Genomic DNA, 14,897 nt, shown 5'->3' with positions numbered 1-14,897 from the left:
AGTTGTGGAAGGCAACTGGGAAAGAAGGGATAGACCTAATGTGGCGTCTATGTGGTATCATCTGGAAAAAGAAGAAATGACCGAGAGACCGGTGCAGGGCAGTATTTATTCCACTGCCAAAGAAGGGAAATTTGAAAGAGTGTGCCAATCACCGGACCATCAGCCTGATTTGTCATGCAAGTAAAGTGCTTCTGAAGATCATGAAGAATGAAGAACAAAATGGAGCAAGAAATATCGATGAGCAGGCAGGATTTCGTGAAGGAAATGAGACTAGGGACCAAATTGTCAATATCAGGAATGTGATTGAGAAATGCAGAGAGCATATACTTCCTCTTTACATGTGCTTCATAGATTACAGTAAAGCTTTTGACTGTGTTAGCCACCCTCAGATGTGGGAAACTATGAAAAAGATGGGTTTCTCAAGTCATCTTGTGGATCTGATCAGCTGCTTCTATGAAGACCAAGAACCGGCAGTCAGAACAAGTATAGTGGAGACACATATTGGTTCAAGATTGGAAGAGGTTTACGACAGGACTGTGTGCTATCACCAAACCTATTTAACATCTACTCTGAAGACATAATGAGAACAGCTTTGGAGGGGTTTGAAGGTGGGGTTAATTTTGGCGGTACAAGACTTACTAACCTGAGGTACGCCGATGATACCACTCTTATTTGTAGCAGCAGAGTAGTACTGATTGATCTTTTGAAGCGCATCAAACAGGCCAGCGAAGAAAAACACCTTCTCCTGAACACAAAGAAGACAAAAATAATGGTTGTAGACAGAGAGCGGAAAAGTGATGAGTTTGTGATAGGTGGATATCTGGGTTCAATGATTAACAACAGTGGTGACAGCACAACTGAAATTAAGAGAAGACTGGCTATTGCAAGGACAACTGTGCAGGCCAGGTCTGGCACCAATGCAAGCATTTGTTTCGGTGTCCCGAATTCATAGTAAAATATGCTGACGCTATTTTTTACAAATCGCCTGGAATTGCATATTTAGGTTTCAGCGATTGGTGAAAAAAGACGGGTATATTTCTGAAAAGCGTTTCCGCTTGGAATGTAGATGCCTATTGTGGAGCTTAATGTCCGTGATTTTAATTTATAAGCTCTTTCATTGACAATTTGCAACGTCTTTTGCACACCATGCGGGTCGCCTGCTTGAATCCCGATATTTTAAAAATTATGGTTTTTTTAACCAAACAACCAGCAAAAAGAGTTCTCTAAACTGTCCTCTAACCGCAGATAACATTAGATCGACTGTGCTATCGGTAGAATTTAAACGAGAACCAAAAGTGTTCGCCAAAGTCATGTAAATATGGACTATCGCGGAATATGGCGTTTTAGTAAAAAGTTGCATTTTTGTCAGTGATTATTCTGTTCTTGCTATGAAGAACATTATGAACTTACCTCAAACGTAGAACATAGTTGGCAAATATATTCCGGTTCGACTATGACTTATTCCAGATCCTTGATCTTTGCTATTGGCAAACTTATGAGCATATTTGTATTTTGTAAAAAAGCGAAAATATTGCAAAACTGACTACTCCACCAGCCATACTTTAAACGTGTCATGCTGTCCTTTCCGATTTTGACAGAATGCCGTAAGCGTATCGAAATTCAGATTCTGTCCTATTGATTTGAAACAATTGATTCGAACCAACGTCCTTGATTCTACTGTAATGTGTTCAGAAGTTTATGGATCTTGATCAATTGTGCAACAGCTGTGCTCAGTCTGTCGTATAATAAGCGTCTCTTTGTTATTTACATTAGATAAATGATTGGGAAATAAAGAGAGTTTATTATCGCGAGTTCTATATATGTTTTTGGTTTAGTTTATCACTATGCACACCTCCAAGATATAATATATAGTGTGTTTTATTTTTTTTAATTCATCCCATTATTTTGGCTTCAAATGGACATAAACCATTTTTTACAGTTATTACTGATATTATTTCTTGACTTTTGGTAAACCGAAATAATAAACTATGAAACCATTAACTTATGGAATATATTTCCTATAAGGCGCGTGAAAGTCGATTCCGAGTTTATCGTCCCCCGCCCGCGTCACTTATTAGAAACCAAAAATACCCGCGTCAAATTTTCAAAAATGCCAAAATAATTCATTATTTCCAAAGTATCAGTGTTTTCACCAGTTTCAGCAATTGGAAACATATATTTTTGTTTGTAAAACATATATTCATAACTTGGAAGCAAAACCAGGCTCTTTTCTAACTTTCCTAGTCCTTACCCATATAAAAACATGTTTATAAATCACATGTATGAGTTTGGCTTTAAATCAACACGCATTTTATAGGTCAATAATGAAATCTGATGAAATAGTGAAAAATGAAAAAGTCACCTCACCAACCTGGAAAAAGGACGATAAACTCGGAATTGACTTTCATGGGCCTAATCTATACTGTCATGTTGGTGCAAAGTAGAGCATTTGAGATTGTTCATCAGGTGGTAAAAGTTGTTCCTGAGAGCATCTTAAGTCCCGCTGCCTTCAAATTTCAAGCCGTAACAGTATCAGAAATGTTGAATGATACCAGGCGGCTGTTAATTGCCTAATCCACCCCTCCCCCATAAACCCCGGGCCATAAACACAACACATGCCCCTCACATCCACACACCTCGCTCTGCTTTCACTTTGCAATGGAGCTTATAACTCCCCATTAAGAACTCAGGAAATCATTTTGTATTCTTACATGTCAAAACTAAGCATAAGCCTGGCATTATCTTGCTATTCGGGGGAGCACTTCAATTATATGAGATCTACTAATGACGCCTACTAATTTCAAAAGACTATTCGGCAACATAATCAGTGATAAATATAATAAAAGTTGTAAATGAAACAATAAAAGCGTCTGAATCAGGATGACGATAGATCCAATGGGAAACAAGTGTGTGTGTGTGTGTGTGGGGGCGGGGTGGTGGATGACAAACCATGTGATCTGGGTGATAGCGAAAGGGGGGGGGGGTGTCTTAATTCAGTGATCCCAGCGAAAGTACAAAATGGTAAAACAAATTTAAATTGTATATAAAATGCCTAAAAGTGAAGGATAAATCATTAAAATTGTCATTAGATATTTTAAAACGTTTTGGCAAGAACCAAGGAAAGCAGCAGTATTGATAAAGTTTAAGCCCCGTTCAAATGCTGAGCCCTGTCCTATATTTTGTTAATCTTTTAAATCAGTTATCTCCTCTTGGGATTGTTCTTCATTGCCAATGCCATGATTGCTTTTTATAGTCTGGTACAACAGTACTGTTATAATATGTTTGACATATTTTGGATTTTAGTATATTTTGATGTTTTTCATAGTGCAATAGTATTTTGGTCAAATTAATATTTGCGTGCAATATGATGCTTTTCTGATCTAATACTTTTTTTCCCTATAGATGCAATATTTGATGTATTTTAAAATTTCTTAAAGTGTTTAATATTTTTAATATTTATATGTATGTTCAAATAAGTAATTTTACATGTAATTTGGCCGTTTGGCCACGATATGTGAAAAATAAAATACCGAATATAATAATAATATCTGATTTCTCTACATACTATGTAGAGAAATTACAGATTCATGTAAAATAACTTATTTTGTCTTTAATACAGGGCTTAATGTTTGCACGTGGAAACTAACAAAGGTGCTGGGCAAGGTGCTAAAATCTAAATTTTGCTGATTCATGGATTTCTACATTCTCCGGATGAAATTACTGAACAGGCTTTTTACAGCCCTACATAGGCCTACTACGCATCAGTCACCTTCGCCATCCTAGAAAATAACGCCACTGAGCTATTATGGAAGTCCCCCGGACAAGACAAATTTCAATACCATTTAAAGCTCGAGGTACTTGCCCACTGAAGCATGATTAATAGCTGCTAGTATTGCATAATATTGTAAAGCGTTTTCTATCGGAAAAAATATAGTCTGGTCAGTACTAAAAGCGCAGAGTGATTTAAAAATATTACTATAGTCTGGTCAGTACTAAAAGTGATTTTATTTATTGCATTTTTAATTAAAAGAACCACTTTTTAGGTAAGTTACACAGCTGAACTTGTGATAGTATTGCGATACAACAATATCATGGTATAAACAAGAATATGTTCCTTTGGTAAAAATTTCTATTGTCTCTACCCTTAATGTATTTTTTTTTTTTCTTCTTCAGTTTTGTATAGCCGTGTTGTATTCAACTGGCGCCTTTGATCACCTCAACTAGATATTGCTTTCATGCAACTTTGTTGAGTATTTATGTAGATGTAGATGTAGATGAGTCATTATCGATTGGATTAGTCGTCCGTAGTAGCGGACAATTCGGTCGCTCATTGGATCAATATTATCAGGTGGTAATAAATTTGCATTGGACAATAGATTACTATATAATGGTTTAGTACGGCATATATCGGTTTAATCTTCAATAAGCGGGTTTATGGCTGGAAAGGTCACGGTGAATTCGCTGTGGGCGTAAGTGCACTATGATTAGATAGTGCATCTATTAAAAGAACAAAGTTACCCCTATATGGTTCAGTTTTGAAATTGTGATTATTTTTCCAAGTGTAAGGATACTTTCTTGGAGCAGTATATATAGGTTTGTGTATCGGAAAGTTGAATTTTTATCATTATTTAAATTGTAATTTCACAAGAAAATGAATCTGATCCATACAGGTAGTATGAAGTAGCACCCAGAGCTATTTTGTTGTCCTTTAAATTGAGTAGATATACTACACGGTGACCATTTCAAAACAAGACCTGTTTAATAGAATTCAACAGTGGCGTATTTTGTTTGACAGTGGTGGGATGGGGTTGGTGAAAAATCCTGATGTAGATAGAATTCATCAGCTATTCTACAAATGCACGCAAAGCCCGCGCCCGCTACATCTCACCTAAAATGTGAAATGATGCGGCCTTGGAGGGTATTTTAAACTGCATTCTATCACCCGTGTTACACGTAGACAAAAGAATGATGACAGTTTACAACACAAAAGAATCTAACATCGAATTTTAAGCGGCTTTAATCCACCCAATTGGGCAGTCACAACACCAGTTTGGTGCTTCGGAGACCCAGTTATGGCCGACCAAATCCTGACCATGACTTGGCTCGTTGGATTCGTCTATAGCTTAATAACCGTAGTTGGAAATGAGCTGAAACAAGAATAAGCTTATCATTTAATAATTGTCAACTTTAAATGGGATATCAGATATGCAAAGGAATTTTCATGCATGTACATGTGGTGTTCCAGAAAAAATTACCGAGTGAATAAAATTGAACGTAAGTCGAGAAGTAGACATCAGAATCAAGAAAATGAAAATGGAGCCCATAGCCTAGTTTATTGTGCATTACATTCGGAAATTCTATTTGATTCGGTTGACTGGTTGCGAAGAAATTAACGATTACATAATGCGCGCATCAGTGCAGTTCATTCCAAGTTTTATCACAGGCGCTTTTTTCATACTCGCTCACCGTTTCCTAAAGTTTGTGTATCTTATTAAATTTAGGCCACATTATCTATTTTATATAAATCCGATGGTGTTATGTTATTCATACTTTCACTGAAGATGAATAACACTTTGTCCGAGAAAACTGCAATTGGAAGCTTTCCAACTGAATTTCTTTAGGTTGTGCAAATGTGTTATATTTTAACTTTTCAGAACATTTCAGCTAAGAATGACAATGATCAAGTGTTTACAGTAAAATTGACGTATAGTATGCAAAATAAGATGGCCTACACGCTGATGTTTAGATTTTTGGATTTTGATGTCTATTTCTCGACTTACGTCTAAATTCATTCGCCCGGTAATTTTTCTGGGACACCCTGTATGATGGACGATGGTTGCATTGATGAAGTATTGTTTAGGGTTGTACAATAATTATGAGCCCCCACGGGGGAGGGAGGGGTACAATTTCCAAACATCGTGCCAAAAATGTTTTCCCCCTAGCGGCCTGCCAAAAATCGCTTGCCCCCTCTCAGACTGCCAAAAATATGTTTTCCTCCACCCTTTTGCATAATGCCATTTTAGGGGGGTGTTCCAATTTGCAAACCTTAAATGGTGTACATTCCTACACCTCAATGGCAGCCATAGCTGGGATCCCGTCGGTTCCATCCCACCTAAAATGTGAAATGATGCGGCATTGGAGGGGATTTTAAACTGCATTCTATCACACGTGTTACACCTAGACAAAAAATGATGACAGTTTACAACACAATACAATCTAACATCGATTTTTAAGCGGCTTTATTCCACCCAATTGGCAACACCAGTTTGGTGCTGCGGGGACCCAGTAATGGCTGACTGATTTCTGACCATCACATGGCTCTTTGGATTCGTCTATAGATATATATTGAGAGCTTAGCGAGAAGGACAATAAGCCCGGACAATAAGTTGCATTAAGCGTTCCCGTACTATTTCCTCCCAGCGGTTTCCTAAGTCTTTTTAGAGCCTATAGCCTTTTTTTATTTATTTAAAAGGCGCTCCATGAAGCCAGTAAATTGCTTCCTCCCGTCTCGCCTTGTTAAGAATTGCATGCCCCCTTTTGGCAGCCAAAACATTATTGCCCCACCCAATTTTACCGTCTGCACCAGAGCTCATAATTATTGCACAGCCTCTTAATGGTATGGGGATCATATACAAAATTGAATGTTTATGAGTTCGATGGTAAGATTATTTTCACGAGGTGCAATATTGCCTGTTCCATTCAACGAGGCTTTGCCGAGTTGAATAGAGCAGTTATATTTCACCGAATGAAACTATTCTTTCCATTGAACGAATAAAAACATTCAATATTTGTTTTATATAACTCATATATATTCCTTTTCTTCCACGTAATTGTATAAATCACCAGGAAAACAAAATAAATTAAAAAATAATAAAATAAGCTATATTTATTTTCGAAACGGTACCCACACCATAATTGGCGAGTCGAGGTTGTCACCGTGGTCGCTATACGCTCACGGATGTCATGGTTGCCACGATAGCTTCGCGCTAGTGCAATAGTCTTTTTCTTAATATAGCAAAAATAATCAATAGTAACTGTCCAATCAAATGACAGGAATCTTTGTATGAGTTATATAAAACAGGATATTCAAAGGTCAAGTCCAATAAAAAGATTATTTTCACAATCACAAGGTTAGCTTCAATCTCAATGTACAATAAGGCCATTCTTTACAAAGCATAATATGTCCCTACTCTGAAATTCAATTTACATTCGTATAAGTATAATTTAAAAATATCAAGCGATTTTTATTAAAATGATGTTCTACATTCAAATAATAAGTTTTGGTATTTTCTATAATTTATCCTGCCTAAGCTCTTGACTGACATTATTACCAATTCCTTTGTCTGTACCCTTTGTTGGAAACTTAAAACTTGTAGAAAGCCGTTTCGGTTTTCATTTCAGTTTGTTACATAATCGTGTGACCGAAGGAAATCAGGTTTGAAGTTACCTTGGTCAAAGTATACAAAAGAGAAGTATACGAGCAGAGAAGTCGAACAAGTCAATCTACATTTGAAAGTGTGTGATTTGGTTTTCGAAATAAGCCTATGCTTATTTCTATGTGAAAAAATATAGACCATCGAAATATTTCAACAGAGATTACAAAAGAATAGACACCAGAGTGAGATACTCAACAAATACAAAAATGAGTTGAAGACGTTTTTAACATGTTATATTTTGGGTTTTGGTTTAGATAAACACGTTTTATAACATTAAATGTTGGGTTACATAACGGTAATGGAAACGTTTTCAAACGTTTTGTATGAAAATACACTACAACAATATTTTTAAAATGTTTTCAAAATGTTATTGTAAAATATTTTTTGCAAACATTTTTGCAAACATTTTTTGCCAAATATTTTATCAACACTTAAATAACATTATGCTAGTATATTTTAGTGGGATTACTAAATGGCCACTCATTTTCAGAAGTGTTTTGGTCAATTTTCAGTGTGATTATAGACATTAATTCAGTGCTATTTCAGTGGTATTACCTATTGTATAATTTTCAGCGTTCCTCTGCAGTTTCAGTGTGATTTTCAGTCTCAATATCTCATACAATTCCAGCACTCATGCCACGCCAGTCCTGTTACCGTCTACGTATGATTGATATCCGATCCATATATAATTGTCTACATTCAATATAAACACAACCGGATATGTATCCGATATTTGCTTAGCACAATCATGACAATTAGTCTCAATAAGCTATTATATACTTATGGTCCTCTCTACACTAAAGTTGAATTATTACCCTATCACTGAGCGAAAAGCGGTTGGTATTTGACCAATGAGGTAGTGACGCTTTTCCCAATGCAACAAAAATCGCTCTATCTCATTGGGTAAAAGCCAATCGCTGTCGCTCAGCTATGCAGTATAAATTAGCTTTCATTGCAGACAAGTTCTGTCCCTCTTTTTAATCCGCTGATTTTCTGGTTTCTGAACAAAAGAGAAACGAAAACTTATTACTTGAAATGAGGGATTGCCTAAAGATTGTGTTTCAGAACACTCACTGCGTTATTACAATGACGAGGCAATAAAATAACAGAATAATCACAAATATGATTTGGAGACAATGTAGGTCTGTGTTAGTGGTACTTAAAAGAGACGCAAACTATAACTAAATAACAATGCATAATTAAATTGTTCACACATTATTAACGGTCAGTATGAATGCAGATGTTTGGAAAATTATTTTGCTTGATGTCACTTTTGTTCTCTCCATAAAAGAAACCTATAGATTCATGCATCATAAAGGAATCGTTGTGTTTATAATTCAGTAACAATTCAATTTCATTTTGACACATTTTACAAAGGAAGGGAGGCTATAATTGCCTATTAAGTACTATTTCAATTTCTTTAAATCATTGTCAGGAGGAAAGATTGAAGTTGTGGAGAAGTAGATGGTTGCAAACAATATTAAGATCCTAGGAGTAACAGAGTTGTGGTGGCTTGGACAAAGAAGGTTCACTACAGATGATGGAAGTATGTTCATCTATTCTGGAAAAGATACTGGAAGGAAACGAGGAGGTGTGGGCTTCATAATAGAGTGAACCACATCCAAGTGTGTTTTGGGATATAATCCAATAAATGAGAGAGTGATGACTGTAAGACTGCAAGGACATCCTTTAAATATTTCTATCATTCAAGTTTATGAACCAACATCAGATGCATCAGAGAGCGAGATGACAGACTTCTATGAGATGGTACAAGGAGATATGGATAGCATACCTAGAAGAGACTTACTCATCGTACTGGGGGATTGGAATGCTAAGATTGGCAAAATGAAGGAGAAAACTGGGTGTATAGGCCAATATGGACTTGGGATCAGAAATGAACGTGGCGACAGACTGGATGAATTTTGTGAAGCTAATAACCTAGTCATTGGGAACACGTGATTTCAGCATCATCCACGGAGACTGTGGACTTGGATGAGCCCAGGAGATAGAACAAGAAACCAGATCGATTACATCATGGTCAGGAAGAGGTGGAGAACATCACTACAAAATGTCAGGACACGACCAGGCGCTGACTGTGTTAGTGAAACTAAAACTGAAAGCTAAGAGAGACAATGCACCACCTACCAGGTATGATGTTGACTAAATTACCACTCAATATTCAGTAGGTGTGAAGAACAAGTTTGACGAGTTACTGAAAGTTAATTAATGAAGAGGAGCAGACCCCAAATTAATTGCGGGAAGACATGAAAGAAGCAGTCCAAAGTACAGCAAAGAAGTACATCCCCAGAAAGAAGAAACGGAAACAGCCGTGGATCTCTCAGCAGACCATAAACCTAGCTGATGACAGGAAGGGAGCAAAGGCAGATGTAGGAAAGGAAAGATGGGCACGATTAAACAAAGAGGTCTCCAAAAGTGTTAAGGAGGACAAAAGAAACTACATCGAAAGGAAGTGTGTGGAAATGGAAAGATGTAAGGGTGACTCAAAAATAGCTTTTGGTATTGCCAAAGAACTTACTAAGAAGTGGACCCCCAGGATGGATGTTATAAATGATGAGAAAGGTAACACTCTTACCGAAAGTGAAGACATAAAGTATATTCAGTATAGTTCCCAGCTGTTTGAGGCACAAGATGACAAGGTGTATGTACAGTGTGAAACGAGTGAGGAAGAACCTCCACCATTGAGATCTGAAATTGAGCTTGCCATGGAACAAATGAAAAATGCCAAGTCACCTGGCATTGATAATGTAGCTTCTGAGTTGTGGAAGGCAACTGGGAAAGAAGGGATAGACCTAATGTGGCGTCTATGTGGTATCATCTGGAAAAAGAAGAAATGACCGAGAGACCGGTGCAGGGCAGTGTTTATTCCACTGCCAAAGAAGGGAAATTTGAAAGAGTGTGCCAATCACCGGACCATCAGCCTGATTTGTCATGCAAGTAAAGTGCTTCTGAAGATCATGAAGAATGAAGAACAAAATGGAGCAAGAAATATCGATGAGCAGGCAGGATTTCGTGAAGGAAATGAGACTAGGGACCAAATTGTCAATATCAGGAATGTGATTGAGAAATGCAGAGAGCATATACTTCCTCTTTACATGTGCTTCATAGATTACAGTAAAGCTTTTGACTGTGTTAGCCACCCTCAGATGTGGGAAACTATGAAAAAGATGGGTTTCTCAAGTCATCTTGTGGATCTGATCAGCTGCTTCTATGAAGACCAAGAATCGGCAGTCAGAACAAGTATAGTGGAGACACATATTGGTTCAAGATTGGAAGAGGTTTACGACAGGACTGTGTGCTATCACCAAACCTATTTAACATCTACTCTGAAGACATAATGAGAACAGCTTTGGAGGGGTTTGAAGGTGGGGTTAATTTTGGCGGTACAAGACTTACTAACCTGAGGTACGCCGATGATACCACTCTTATTTGTAGCAGCAGAGTAGTACTGATTGATCTTTTGAAGCGCATCAAACAGGCCAGCGAAGAAAAACACCTTCTCCTGAACACAAAGAAGACAAAAATAATGGTTGTAGACAGAGAGCGGAAAAGTGATGAGTTTGTGATAGGTGGATATCTGGGTTCAATGATTAACAACAGTGGTGACAGCACAACTGAAATTAAGAGAAGACTGGCTATTGCAAGGACAACTGTGCAGGCTGCAGGGCATGTCAAGCATATGGAAAAGCAGAGGCATATCCATTGACCTCGAGGTACGCCTGACCAAGAATGATAGGAAAAGAGTAGATGTTTTTGAGATGTGGTGTTACAGGAGGCTTCCACAAGTGACATGGAAAGACCGGAGAACAAATTCCAGGATCCTCGACAAGATTGGTACAAGTCTAACCATCAGAAGCAGTATAATGGAGAGAAAGCTGATTACTTTGACCATATTGTCAGGAAACATAGAGGTGTAGAAAAACAGATTTTGCAAGGGGCCTTGGAAGGCAGACGAGGAAGAGGACGTCCTCCAACATCTTGGAATAATGACGTGAAGCTGGTTTCTAACCATGGAATGCAAGGTGCAAATTCCTTTTGATGAAAATCTAACTTTCAATAACTAGCCCCGGTTAGCATGAAGACGAAGAATGTCCTTCTGATATCAAATCAGAACAATTGAAAATGTTGACCTTTCATATGAAAGATATACATTTTCCCCCAAAAAGACCTAAATTTTTTTGGTATTTTTGGGAACAAAATCCATATCATCAATACAAAAGGTCTACATTTTCATTTGATCGTGCACAGTGCAGTGCACTTTTAGCACATCATTAGATATATAAAGTTTACTTCGAGTACTGTTAAATATCAATTTTTAACCATTTGCCATAAAATGTGTATTACATCGTTTTCAAAAAGTCAAAATTATTTGATATCAGTAGGACATTCTTCGCATTCAGAATGGAATTTGATATGTCTGATGTGCTCTCATGTCCCACAAAAAATACTGCCCAAACGCTCCTAAAGATATTTAATATTTGTTTTATGTCACTCATACATAATTTATTACTACTAATGTACTCTTAATACTAGTTTATCGAAACTGAATACGACAATAGGCATGACTCACCACCCAATTTTTAATGAATCATGGGGAGAGTCTGAATTTAATGGCTTTTTTCTTCTTCCTAGCCAATACCCGAACAAGTTGCCACAGCCTGGAATTGAACCCGATACCAGACCTGCACCATTTACCTCGTTTCACCAACGCACCGGCGAGTACCATTATGCTACGCTATGAATCTGACAGTGACGTCATATTATAAATTTTACACAGTGAACACATGCGCAGACAGACATATTGAATCCAACGAAGTGATACAAAAATTGTTCATTGACTGTACATACCCATAATTGTTTGAAGCGAGCGTGCCAATAATACACTCGGACAATTCTATATTGCTGACATAGCTGCCGAATGGTAAACACGTCGTAAACATGCCTTGCAGACTCATATCAAAATTGACAACGTTTTGTTTAGGACTTGTAAGTCTTATCTCACTCTGCCTGTCTCAAACTCCGGCATCACTAAACGCAACCCAGGACCCTCGACTTTCGGATCATGAGCTTGATGCGTCAAATAGAATCCCGTTGTATGTTGGAGCCTTCTTTCCATTCGGTGGTGGATGGGATGGCAGTGGGGTAATTCCTGTCGTGGAAATGGCATTGGATGATATCAATTCTCGGCAAGATATTCTTCCTGGATATGAGCTAAAGATGGTCTGGAACGACACGCAGGTAAGTTAAAATAATAATCTTCTTGCATCACATCGTGCCTTAACAGCTCTTAGCTTTTACGATTAATGTATTCTTATTTACTTACGGATGTTTTGTTTGTCTTTTTGTTTTGTTTTTGTTATTTTTTGGACACTTTGAATTTTTTTTTGAATATTTAAAGAGATATCACCCCAAAATGGAATCGTTTCACACTTTCATGCGTACATGTCTCTAAATAGTTGCTAATGTTTTCATTGCACCGATGTTTGTGTTATTTTCTGTTTTGTACAATTCTATCAAAATTGAATTCACACAGAAGAAATGAAAGTATACGTTATACTGACAACACTAGTTAATTAAATGTCAGTGTAAAGTTGATTAAATTGGTTGGCTTTGGCATTGTATTCTTGATTGTATTGCGGTGATTTCAATGAATCGAAGAATTTGGACAACTACCAGGGATGCTCAATTCATTTTCATTTTTGGATAGCTTAGTCACGTCACGGGCATTGTGATACAGTATTATAATCTACACCATTTTCTTGGAACAAGACCATAGTTACCGGTGGCGGAAGCAAAACTGGAATACTATTGTAGGTTACCCCAAAATGGTTTTTGAAGGAGACGTGGAGGCGCCACGGGGGTGGGGGCATGGGGGAGTGGTAAAATCCCCTATTCAGAACTCTTTCCCCCAGTAAAATCCCAAAATTGAGCAAATTTCCACTTTTTGCGGCAATTTTGCACCCCTGAAATTCATTTTCAGCAGCACACTCACGACCCCATGTCAAGATTTGTGTCATATTATGTCCAAACCTTATAAGACATTAGAAAGCTGCACATGAGAAACAGGCCATTGCCAACAGGAACTGTCTTTTAAAAAGACTTTGTTATGAAATATATCTGGGGGTGGCCACTCGTCATGTGCCTGTCAATAGATACCCCCTTTTCATTCAGCAAATCTGTCACCCAATGACATCCTTTGTTCATCAGCTTTACACCCAATAATCTTTTTAATAATAATAATTTTTTTAGAAATTTACACCAAATCTGTAAATTTTTGCCCAGAAAGTTATTTTTCACGGTCAATGATACTCAATTTTTAGCGTTTCCACACATAAGGCCAAAAAAAAAGGGTTGTCTCAAAGCTCACAAGTGGTTTGAAAACAAATGCGAAATGCGATTTTTTAAAAACTTTTTTATTCCCGACTTTTTCATGGTATTTTGAGAAAAAAAATCAGATTTTCGCCAAAATTTTTCGGAAAAAAAGTTTTAATGCGCGCGCGAGTTTTGAGACAACCTTTTTTTTTTGGCCTAATGACATCCATTTTCTTGGTGCCACCACTGAATAACCCCTTTTTTCGACATATACCCTAGTCTAGTACCCCGGTTCACAGGTACGTCACTTTCATCATGTTCATATTCGAGTGCCATCCCGAGGGAAATATCACAATTATTTTGCAGTAATAATATATCATACAGGGTGTCCCAGAAAAAATTACCGGGCGAATAAATTTGGACGTAAGTCGAGAAATAGATATCAGAATCCAAAAACATAAATAAATGCGTGTAGCCCATCTGATTGTGCATCTTATACGCTAATATTACTGGATTCCATCGACTGATTGCGAAGAAATGAGCGGTTACATAACGCATGCGTCAATTCACTTCATTCCAAGTTCGAAAGAAAGATCATTCAACACAATGCGGACTAGTGGTAAACACTGTCAATGGACTTTATATTTTGTTCGGTGAAATCCGTTTCGTTCTTTCTAAACAATCTGTTTCTTGCAAAACATTTAATTAGGTTTTGTTCAAATTTAAAAACCTGCACGATATTGAAAAAATAAAACCTTGCATGTAAGATAATGCTCGGTACTTGTAAATATTTTTTCGTTAATGTTGATATAAATGTTGTATAAAGAATTATTGCAGAAAGAATTTTAGCTGGCTTAGAATATTTCTCACACACATTAACATTTTTGGAATATTTCAAATAAATTGTAATGCAAAGTTTAAATCAACATTAATGTTGCATGATATCAAAAATCACCTGTTATTATAAAGCTGTAAGCACTTGATCATTGTCATTCTTGGCTCAAATATTCTTTGGAAACCTAAGAATTAAAGTTGGAAACCTTCTAATTACAGAAATCAAACGTTAGGAAGCGCTGAGTGAGTATGAAAAAGCGCCTGTTGATCAAACCTGGAATGAACTGCATTGATGCG

The 14,897-nt window shown here is 37.2% G+C and overlaps 1 protein-coding gene across 1 annotated transcript in view; it reads left to right on the top strand.

Annotated features, from left to right (window-relative positions):
- Positions 1 to 12,373: 12,373 nt before the first annotated feature.
- LOC140165759 (gamma-aminobutyric acid type B receptor subunit 1-like) overlaps positions 12,374 to 14,897 on the top strand; it is a 61,264-nt gene continuing 58,740 nt past the window's right edge. Inside the window, 1 exon segment of the mRNA XM_072189080.1 lies at positions 12,374 to 12,692. Coding sequence (XP_072045181.1) covers positions 12,393 to 12,692 — 300 coding nt within the window. The 5' untranslated portion in view covers positions 12,374 to 12,392.

This window comes from Amphiura filiformis, chromosome 12 (assembly GCF_039555335.1).
Source record: "Amphiura filiformis chromosome 12, Afil_fr2py, whole genome shotgun sequence".
Lineage (NCBI taxonomy): Eukaryota > Metazoa > Echinodermata > Ophiuroidea > Amphilepidida > Amphiuridae > Amphiura > Amphiura filiformis.
Note: the sequence above shows the minus strand (reverse complement) of the source record. Positions and strands in the feature narration are given on the sequence as shown.